This window comes from Hakea prostrata, chromosome 9, assembly GCF_041222555.1.
Source record: "Hakea prostrata isolate BN-2017 chromosome 9, UWA_Hpros_2, whole genome shotgun sequence".
NCBI lineage: Eukaryota > Viridiplantae > Streptophyta > Magnoliopsida > Proteales > Proteaceae > Hakea > Hakea prostrata.
The window spans coordinates 45,442,314-45,453,988 of NC_142608.1; the positions used below are offsets into that span (position 1 = coordinate 45,442,314).

The window sequence follows — 11,675 nt, forward strand, 5'->3', positions numbered from 1 at the left end:
AATTACACAACAAAGAATTGAGGCAATTATATCCATAGAGAGTCCATACGAGGAATCTACACTTCGCTTTACAAAACCTCAACTAAATTTATAAATTAATACGATATCAGATACCACAATGAAATCATATGGCCAGAATCTTCCGTATAAGGTGTTTCCTTCTTTTTTTTATTTTTTAGAAAACAAATTTTATCGAGAAGCACCACGCGAAGTAGCCTAGACTCGAGAGGTAAACTAAAATCAAGCTAACTTATTGATGAAGGTTAGGGTAATGCTTATCAACTTCTTGCCTTCCTCCACAAGACCAAGTAAATCAGATTTGACTGATTCCAATCCCTCCTCACATGTATCCTCGTTCGTAAGTGCTGCACTCATCCATGTCTTCAAGTTGTCAATGGCTACAATGTCAAGCTTTCCATTCATTGTCGTAGTTGACTTGCGCATCTGATAAATGGCGTCTCCATAGGTATCCATGCAGTCCTTTATAACCTTGTCAGATCTGGGTTTCTTTGAAAGGAGACCATTGACAATTGTTGCACTAGAAGAGCTCTCTTTGAGGGCCACCCTAGCTAGACTGGATGGACTTTCTTCGATCATGAGGGCACTGGGGAGGAGTTTGGCAATGCACACGTCAGGATACAATGTTATCTTGCAGTTGGTAATGATGAAATTCTTGCTGGCTGCTAAGATTGCAAGTGGAAGAAGGAGGAGGAGGACGGCTGTAGAGATTGTAGTTGCCATGGCAACCATTTTGTTTTTTCAAAGAAAGAAACACTGATGGTTTTAAAGTTCTGTTGTTATTATTAATATGGAATTAAAACAGATGGGCACGGAGTTGATGTGAGGGTATTATTTATACATGGGCTTCTGATCTTGTTTGCCTTTTTGGTTGGGATCTTAATGATAGGAGGCAAAAGCGGGGATGCTTTGAATACTATTACAAGGAATGGTTGAAACTCTATTCAACCATTTAATTCAGTTTTCTTCTAATTAGTGAGGATGGGCAAGAAGTGCAACTGAATTGTTAAATATCCGTGGGTTTAAGATTAACCGGAAGGGCAGTGTTTGAGGTTGAAATGAGGGTTGTCTGATTACGACTTTCACAATCATTCTTGCACATTGTTTGGCACTCATTGGTTGCTCCTTTTTTTTGGGTGAAGCAATTTAATGAGTACACTGAAACAAAATGGGATTAACAAAAAAAAAAAAAAAAAGAGAAAAAAAGAGGTGGAGGTACTCAGCATACGTTGGAAAACTTTCATTAGGCTTTTTCTGTATGTTTTTTTTTTTTTGGGGGGGGGCTTTGATGGGCATCAAGATATGCCGCATATCTCTCTGAATTATACTGAAATTTAATCGATGAGTAGTGCCTAGTTCTTAGGATCATATATCAATTTTGTATCAATTTTAATGTCCCAGCTAGTAATAAATGAAGAGGTTGATACCGACTTGTAATTCCAGCTTGTGATGGATGCAACCTCCTGTGTAAGTGAATGGGCCAAGTCATTAAGATATCCAGGAGGAAAGAAAATAGAAAATACAAACATCAACTCCAAGGTGTCTTGGAAAACGTTGCATTTCATAGAATTTTTTAGAAATGGGATTTGTTCAAGGAGTTATAATTGATCGAGTTGTGGTGAGTTTCATAAAACTCTGATATTAATGTTAAATACTCAATCTTGGGTCTCTTTCTCTCTCTCTTTTCTTTGTAGGAGAAATCAGTCAAGCTAGTAAGACATCTAACCAATACTTTGATCTTGATAGAGAAATAGGAGTAGATAATTTTATACAATTGTTCCTATTTCCATGTCTAAAAGCTCCGTCATTTAGGCACAAGATGGATTATAATGACTTGGCATCATTAAGACCAAAACTTACGCAACTAGCTATCCATGATGAAATAAAGCCCAAAGAATGAGGCTAATCATCTTATTTTTGGGTCAATATTTACGCTAACAATATCATGACACTCAACCTCAGGGGTTGACCCAGTTTGACGAGATCACCACCTCATAATATTAAATGTAGAGCTCGAATCATCTTGTGTCTGAGGTGAAGTCCTGCTATATATTTAAACAATTATAAAACTACCCTAATGATTTTGTCAATGTACACATAAATTGGCCTTGATGAATAAAAGTTCCGATGAAAGAACATCATGACACTCCAAAATAGAATAATTGGGCTAATAGAAGTGGCAAAAAAATAATTTGACATGACAGGTCAACATATAACTTTTTGTCATGATGGATTGATTTTTGGGCTTGTCTTGCAGTTTTTCAGTTAGTGTGCATCCAACTTCCCAACTCGTGGCTTAATAGGGTTGTCTGGACTTTGTAACTAGGCAAACTCAGACAAAGTTATCGCTGCCTTTTTCACGTTGGGCCTTATTTTAGCTTTGGTACATAACCCTATCATAAAAATCATAATTTTTTGGTCAAAGAAAAGCTTAAACTAAACACGCTATAAAATTTATCTAGAGGATAAAAGGGAAGTATTAGAATGGAGAAAGGTGCGAACTATCATCAAATCTTAGATGAAGAGAAAATCTAATGATTACCCGGAAGTAGAGAAGGATTAACCATAAAAGGAAATGGATGTATGTAATTCATACTATACACACAAGCATTGCATTCTTATTTACTTTCTTGCAATGTCTCTTTTAACTTTTGGTTTTTTTTTTTTTAGTGTTGTGCTGTAACTTTTTGCTCTCTTGGAGGGAGTACAAGAAATGCTTCATCTTCTAGTTGGAGGTTTTTATCTTGTTGGTGGTGGTGCCAATAAACAACCCTTGACGGTATGGTGCATCAGTAACCTAAATAAAGGCAACACTAACGGTGTGACTACACCTTTTCTATCGAAGATTTGTGCTACTACTACATTATGTTCTCAAAATCAGCTAAGGATCTTCAAATTCTAATTGTATTGCAATTTTATTTCTTATATTTGAAAATAAATTACACAATAAAGAATTGAGACAATTATATCCATAAAGAGTCCATTTGAGGAATCTACACTTCGCTTTTCAAAACCTCAACTAAATTTATAATTAATACGATATCAGATACCACAATGAAATCATATGGCTAGAATCTTCCCTATAAGGTGTTTCCTTCTTTCTTTTTTGTTAGAAAACCAATTTTATCGAGAAGCACCACGCGAAATAGCCTAGACTCGAGATGTGAAACCCGGCCCTAAGCTTAACCCAGATATTCTTTTGTCTGTAGGTCCGAAGACCCAAAGTAGAAGTGAAAGTCAACTATGGGCCATATCAGTAGAAGATATAGTGTTCGACTTTGAACCTGTGGAGATTGAAGATGATGCCCCATACTTGAAGATAGTGTTGGATATAGAAAAGAGACTACGCCTTGATGAAGAGAAGATTGGTTGATGATCTTAGAGCTTGGTGGGATATGATTTAAAGCCATTTTCCCATGCTCGGTAAGTTATAGAATATGTGTTTAAAGATTCGTTTGATTTCGAGTAGTGAAGGCCCTCAATTCCTGATCTTGTCTTTGTTGTCTGCCTGGGTCGATTGCTTGGGTTGACTGAGCCAGGCTACCCAGCCAATCGACCCAGAGTTGCTGAACTCGAGCATAAACTTCTGTTTAGGGTATCTTGCTATATATACCCCATGACTTCGTGATTTTAGTTTCCCTAGCCTCCAAAACACTTAGAGAACGAAGGGAAACCATCTCCAAGCCTCCAAAAGTGTAGAAGAAGATCTAACCTTGCAAACTTGCTAGTTCTCTCTCTTGTTCTTCAATCAAAGGTTAGTATTTCTTTTGTGTTCTTGATTCATTCTTTCCATGATCACTCTCATCTCCGAACTGAGATTATGATGAAGATGCTTACAATCTCTTTTCATTCTCTTATGCCATGATCATCTCATTCATTCTTAATATGATTTTATGATTTCTTCTTAAACTATGATCATATTCTTATTTTGATTTATTCTAGCATTGTAGATGCCTCTCCATGATTATTCATGTCACATCCACCCAGCCGGTACCCTACTTGGCATACCCGAGTGTGTGATCCACCGCCCCGAAGACCAAGTATCGAGTAATCAACCTCCCACATAGACAATAACATAATCATGAACAATAATAATCAATGTGCAAAAGATAAACCAAAGATCCAAATAAGGAAAGAATACACCATGTATATAATCAGAGTACGAAAGATAATCAGAGTGTCTAAATCAATAAGTAAAGTGAGGCGGAATCCCACTCTACAACCAGCGGAATAGTAGTTCTAAAAGAAAAGAAACATAAGGAAATATAATCCCAATAGCAGGTACAATAGGTAACTAAATTGTTCTCAATCTTATAGACAACATCTCTATAAGTATAAATCTCAAAAATGGCACAAGGGCGCTTCCACTCTATGGTCGGACTAAGCATCGTACGCAGCATAACCACCCGTAGAATCTTCAGTGTAATTGTCGTAACCGCAATCACCTTCCTGGAGATATGCCTCTTCTCCTTGCGCTTCTTCATACGAGCAATCATGATACTCAGAACCTGTAGAGTAGTCTAACAAAACATTGTACAAAAGGAACGAGTTTCAAAGAAACTCAGTAAGGCAGTTAATCCATAACAACATATATAGCAGGATTTCAAAGCAAAGTAAAATGCTATATGATATGAAACACATGATGCAATATGACTCTAACTCTATGTATGCTGGAATCTATTGGCAGACATGCTTTAAGTCATAGCACCGTACTTCTTTAGGAAGGTCTCATCACACAACGCCTTTTGGTAGTGGGTCCGGCATCCCTCGGGACATTCCATGGCTGGGGGTATAGGTCACCACTCTCTCACATCACCATTGGTCGAAGTACCAGCGCATGTCAGGGTCAAAACCTAGCCAAATGCAAGTCTCCTACTCAGTTACATCAAGTCAGATCCAAATACGTCCATTCCTCGCCCCTGGCGATCCTTTACGGTATCCTTCACACTAGAGTCCTCATAGTCCCTGACTACAGACTCATTAACCCTATAGGTCATCCACATATGGTAAACGGGAAGCTCTTACGTCCTCTCACGGGTTGGTTACCGGTCTTAAGCAACCGTGAGCCCAAGTCTAACCATATGCAACCCTACCGATAAATGGTCCCCACAATGTGATTCCTGTCTTCTCATGGATTGGTTACTGGTCCAGTTGACCAATCAGTCGACCAATCAGAACAGCAAGTCCAAAACAGGGAATTGAAGGCTCAGATCAAATCCAAACATAAAGGGGTTTTGCACATACACCAAGTGGCTTACCTAATAGGTAGAAATTCCTTCGAACCATGATAGAGATCACTCCAAGTCCATCAACGAATCCGATCTTCATCAAGATTCAGTTTCCATAAATAGAACACTGTCATCAACACTCATGGATTCAAAGCCAGTCACCAAGTCATCCACTAGGATGGCCCATAGCTGACTTCTTGCTTTACTTTGGGTTGTCGGACCTACAAACAACAGGGTTTCCGGGTCAAGGTTAGGTCTGGGTTTCACAATTCATACCTCTGATCTACCTTGTTCTTGTACTAGAATGAGACCTTATCATCTCTAGTTCATCTCTTTCATTCATAGCATGTTTCCAATGAAAACCATGATTTTTACCAAAATAGAAACTATGATTTCAAATTAGTAAGTAATGGTTTTAATGGTTGTTTGATGTCTAAATTATGCTTTTTAGTCTTTGACTACTGTATTAGAAGTTCTCTCCAAGTTTCGTCGCATTCCGGATTGTGTAGCATAGGTTTCGGTTCAAGATTCTCTTTTTGGATTCGGATTTGCTCTTGGGCAGACTGCCTGGGTCGACTGACTCAGTCAACCCATCCAATCAACCCGCAAGAACAGATTGGATTTCTTCGTCCGTTTCGATTCGATTGATGCTTATTCTTTTAGGACTACTTCCTAATGATTGTGTGATGCTATTCTAGGGTTTATTTGCTAACTTTGGATTCATCCTCTTGTTCGTCCGGAATATATTCGAATCTATTTAAGGTAAGGAAAGTTGTTACCATATTAACATAGATTGCATAGATTTAGTTTCAAATTTGGGAACTACTTAGATTTGCTACTGTTATGTTAGTTTCTATTATGATATGAATGCTGCAAGTACAGTAGGATCTTATTTCCTTATTTACTTTATGTACTTGGATCATGTATGAATACTTATTCATGTATGTTGCTTATTCATTTAATCTTATCTTATTATCCTCTTTCATATGATGAGATATCTGTTGTGGATGATATGACTGAATTATGATTGTGATTGTTTAGGTCTGATTTGGGATTGGGGAATGTCCTTTTGACATTTCTGTCCTTGGACCTCATTGGGGATAGTATGGATATTTCCAATGTTGCCCTTTGTCACTTTCCCGGATTATTGGTTTTCATACCTAGGACTTGTCTAGCAGTGTTTGGCTAGGATATTCCCTGTTATATCAGACCCGATTTGGAAGGGTATTGAGACCGAACGACCCGTGGTAGCAATGGGGATTTATGGGCGCTCAAGACCGGTAACCAACCCGTGAGGGGACATGAATCACATTGTGGGGGCCATTTATGGGTAGAGTTGCATACGGATAGACTTGGGCTCATGGGCGTTCAAGACCGGTAACCAACCCGTGAGAAGACATGAGAGCTTCCCGTTTACTATATGTGGATGACCTATAGGGTTGATGAGTCCGTAGTCTGGGACTATGCTGACTCTAGTTTGAAGGATACCGGAAAGGATCGCCAGGGGCGAGGAATGGACGTATCTCGATCTGAGTTGATATGACTAAGTAGAAGATTTGTATTGGGCTAGGCTTTACCCTAACATGCGCCAATACTTAGACCAATGGTGATGTGAGAGAGAGGTGACCTAAACCCTTTACCAAGGAATGTCCATGAGGGATGCAGGACCCAACTACCACCGGCAGACCCAAGATGCCAAGATGGCTGAGGGGGAGTGATTGACCTTCCTAAAGAAGTATGGTGCTATGACTTAAAGCATGTCTACCTATAGAGACCAGCATACATAGAGTTAGATTCATACATGCATTGTCTGTCTCATATCATATTACATTATGCTTTGCTTATGTTATCATGTTATTTATGCTATTATGGAATAACTTGCCTTGCTTAGTTTCTTTTGAAACTCACTCCTTTTGTACAACATCTTTTGTTAGATTATTCTGCAGGCCTTGATGACTATAAAGCGCAATATGAAGAAGCGCAAGATGAAGAAGTATACAATACGCAAGGTGTTGGAAACTATGAAGATTACATTGAGGATTCCTCGAGTGGTCTCACTTGTTACCAAGATTAGCCCTACTGTGGAGTGGGAGAATCTGAGCATAATTGATGAAGTCTATGTTTACGAAGACGTTCTTTACAAAGTAGAATAGACTCTATCTTAGTTAGATTATATCTTTCTTCTTGTCTTTAGAACCAATTGTAATTTCCTTTGACTTTCAATCTACATTCCGCTGTACTCGTGGAGTGAGATTCCGCCTCACTCTACATTTGATTTTATATATCTATTGGTATCATTTCCGCACTCTGATGATTATCTCGTTACTTTACTTTGATTCATTTGAATAATATTGTTAACCTTGATTTAGTCTTGTTCTTGATTATATTGTTGTGAATGTGGGAGGCTGATTTACTAGATACTGGGATCTTGTGGATGTGGATCACACACTCGTGTATGCCAGATAAAGTACCGGTTGGGTGGATGTGACACGAGAGATAAACTAAAATCAAGCTAACTTATTGATGAAGGTAAGGGTAATGCTTATCAACTTCTTGCCTTCCACCACAAGACCAAGTAAATCCGATTTCACTGATTCCAATCCCTCCTCACATGTATCCTCCTTCGTAAGTGCTGCAGTGACAATGAGGAAAGAATGAGGAATCTGATAAAGAGAATATCAACTTAGCTTTAATGGCAAAATCAGATGAAGACCTTGAGGTAAACTCGACATGTAATAGTTTCGGTTCCAATGAAAATGAATATGAAATTGATGAGGAAGATCTTGTTAGAGGCTTACAAATCTTATATAATATAAGTAAGAAACTTGAAAAGGAGAATAAAGTCTTAATAGAGGAAGTATCTTCACTCAACAATACCATCAATGATCTACATCAATACATCAAGAGTATAGAAAATGAAAACATTGATCTAAACAATGTTGTTATCATGTTCACCAATGGGTAAAAGAACCTAGACAACCTGCTAAGAACGCCCTAAAAGGGTCCTCAAGATAAAAAGAGAGACTTGGATTTAATGGTGAAACTACTACCCCTAGAAAAGACAAGTGAAACTTGAAAATGGATCATTTAGCAAAAATCCTTCACCAAAACTCACAAACACTAAAGAAAATATTTAAAGTGAAAATAAAGCTAACCATCAAACAAATAAAGACAAAAATGGAAAAAGAAAATTACACTATTAAAATAAAAGGCAAAAATGTGAATCAATCTAGACGTCCTAGATATCGTTTCTGATGGGTTAGTTGTTGTCAATTATGAGTAGGAACCAGTGAGGAAGGGTGTATTGGGGGCAACTGTTGTTGCGGGTGAGCAAAGTAGGTACTAATTGCTGTATTTCTTTTCCTTTTCTTCTTTTCGTTATAAAATGACCCTTTTAGAGGAAAAAAAAATTGCAATATTAGAGTCTACAAAGAAATACAATATATGATTCTCACACACAATAAGCTAATCTTGATATGGTAGGATAGATTGCCGCCCAAGATAGAAGGTGCATAGAATGGAAATATTGACTGCCAACATTGTGTGTTGAGATCACTGTAATCTACAATTAAGATGGGAATGTGAATCACCAAGATTGCATGCTGAGGTGGTTGAGATCTTCAATTGGAAGTATTGTATATTTGGGGGTGATGGATATCCACAATCAATATTATTTATAACACTCCCCATTGGATGTCCATCAATAGATAATGTATCTCGTTAAAACATTACTAAGAAAAAAACCCTGTGGGAAAAAATCTTAGTGAAGGGAAAAGATTATACATATCTGAGTAATATGTATTGGAAGTTGCCTCATTAAAAACCTTACCAAGAAAACCCAGTGGGACAAAACCTTGGTGAAGGGAAAAAGAGTGTAGTACATATTTTACTCCCCCTGATGATAACATCATTGAGTATCTTTGAATGCGCACATTCCAATATCATATACTAGCTTCTCAAAATTTGAAGTAGGTAATGTCTTAGTAAATAAATCTTCCAAATTATCAGTTGAACAAATTTGTTGAACATCGATTTCACCTTTTCATTGAAGATCATGAATGAAGAAGAATTTCGGTGAAATATGTTTCGTTTTATCTCCTTTGATGTATCCTCCCTTTAATTGAGCTATACATGCAATATTATCTTCATATAATACTGTTGAAATATCTTTTCCTATGGAAGACCGCATGTTTCCTGGATGTATTGAGTCATTGTTCTTAACCAAACACATTCTCAGCTTACTTCATGAATTGCTATTATCCCTGCATGATTTGAAGAAGTGGCATCTATAGTTTGTTTTGTTGAACGCCGTGAAATAGCTAACCTTCACTTGTGAATAAATAGCCTGTTTGAGATCTAGTTTTATGTAGATTAAATAAATATCCCGCATCTGCATAACAAGAAGTTAATATCCACATTCATAAAATTACATAAGGTCAATAATTCCTCGAATGTACTGAATATAGATATAATGTCAATAATTCCTCTATTGCATTGAGATATGATACTTCAAGACCAAGAAATTCTTCATTGTTTTCTTAGGGTTGAAATGAATCTTTCTTTATGTCAAGCAATCTCACAACCATTGGGTTACTCAATGGATGTGTTTTATTCATATAACATCACTTCAAAACCTTCTCTATAGAAGTTGATTGATGAACGAATATTCTATTCATCAAATGATCAATTTGTAAGCCAAGACAATACTTTGTCTCTCCAAGATCTTTCATTTCAAATTCTTTCTTCAAATAGTCTACTGCTTTTGGAAGCTTTTCAGGAGTTCTAATGATATTTAAATCATCATCATATACACTTATTAAAATTAGATTCATATCCTTTAAGAAAGACACAATAATAATTGGATCTGATATGGAGAAAATATGATCGAACTTGGTTCATTCTTGGTTCGACCCTCGACTCCGGTCGAGACGAAGGGAATCGACTCGTTTCCGAGCGAGCCAGGTTCAGGAGGTAGCTTGTTGGGGAAGAAAACTATATCAGCCACAAGCACGCCCTAATCCAATACTTTTGGAGGAGGTTAGTTAACCTAATGACGGCAGGCAGAATTCGGCGGCTGTCACTTATCGTTATCAAAAGGATAACCACCAAATAGCGATCGGGTTATCCTAGGAGTCCTCTACTAGTCCAAACTAGTAGAAGTCTATCACTCAACGGATCTATCTGTTAAGATCCAACGATTATCCGAAGAAGGCTCAAATACATCCAATGAAGAAGATTCGAAGGTACAATCTATATAAACATCACCTCCCCACAAGGGAAGGACACACACACTTGGACGTGAACACTTAGATGCTTATTATCAGAATCGTATTCCAGTTATTGATTCCTTAGCTCTGTGCTTATAGCAGAGCCGTTTGTGATTAAGTTCATCAACTGACTTAGCCTTCGGAGGTGGACTCCCGACCCCAGCGGTCGGGCCACATCTGACGCTTTGTTTTGCAGGTCATTCTCAGGAGATCTAAGGGCTGAGCAGATTTTGGACGCATCATTTGGCGCCGTCTGTGGGAAACGTTTCAGAAAGCTATGGTGACTAGATCAACGGCAGCAGCAGCAGCTGCTTCACAGCGAGATGCTGGCATCCAAATTCCTGGAGTAAACAATCCAGATATTCCTTAGGGAAGTCAACCACTCGAAATAGATGGCGGTCAAAGAGGTAATAATCCTCCAGATTCACTCCAGCATCAACTGGATCAACTGAAACTCCAGATGCTGGAGGTAAGTCAGGCACTCCGTGCACTGACCAGACAGGTGGTGATACCACCAGAGCCTGATCGTTGTGATATAGGAAGACGCCCATCGCAGCGGAGATTAATTGACGAACAAAATGTCGGTCAGAACTTCCGTGAAGACGACTGAATACCTAGGAGAATGGAAAATCTCCCTAGGTGTGATGATCGATTCGACGGACCGCAAGGGAGTACTACTGATTCAAATACAAGGTTGGTTACAGGAGTAAGAACTCACTCACCAACTATTAGACGTGTTGTTCGTGATGATGATCGTGTTGTTCGAGATGATGATTGTGCTGTTCGAGATGATCGTGCTGTTTGTGATGATCGTGCTGTTCGTGATGATCGTGCTGTTCGTGATAATGATCGCGTTGTTTGAGGTCGTGATCGTGTTGCTGAGGATCGATCGACACATATTGGTCAAGAATTGGCTAACATCAATCAGATGCTTGGGCAATTGGCGAGAGGTAGGATAACTGATGATATTTATTCAGTTATTTGAAAGACTCTATTTGCCGAGCCCATTGCCGGATACCAGTTTCCTCACAATTTCCGTCTGCCAACTTTTTCTACATTCGATGGCTTCGGAGATCCCACGGCCCACATTGGTTATTATCAGTAGACTATAGCAGTTGTAGGTAATTCTGATGAAATTCTTTGCAAGGTCTTTCATTCATCT

General features: G+C 38.3%; 1 protein-coding gene across 1 annotated transcript; it reads right to left on the minus strand.

Annotated features, from left to right (window-relative positions):
• Positions 1–240: 240 nt before the first annotated feature.
• LOC149005307 (pectinesterase inhibitor 10-like) lies at positions 241–750 on the minus strand. Its single transcript, XM_089135843.1, has one exon. The coding sequence runs from the start codon at positions 748–750 to the stop codon at positions 241–243; it is 510 nt and encodes a 169-aa protein (XP_088991969.1).
• Positions 751–11,675: the final 10,925 nt, after the last annotated feature.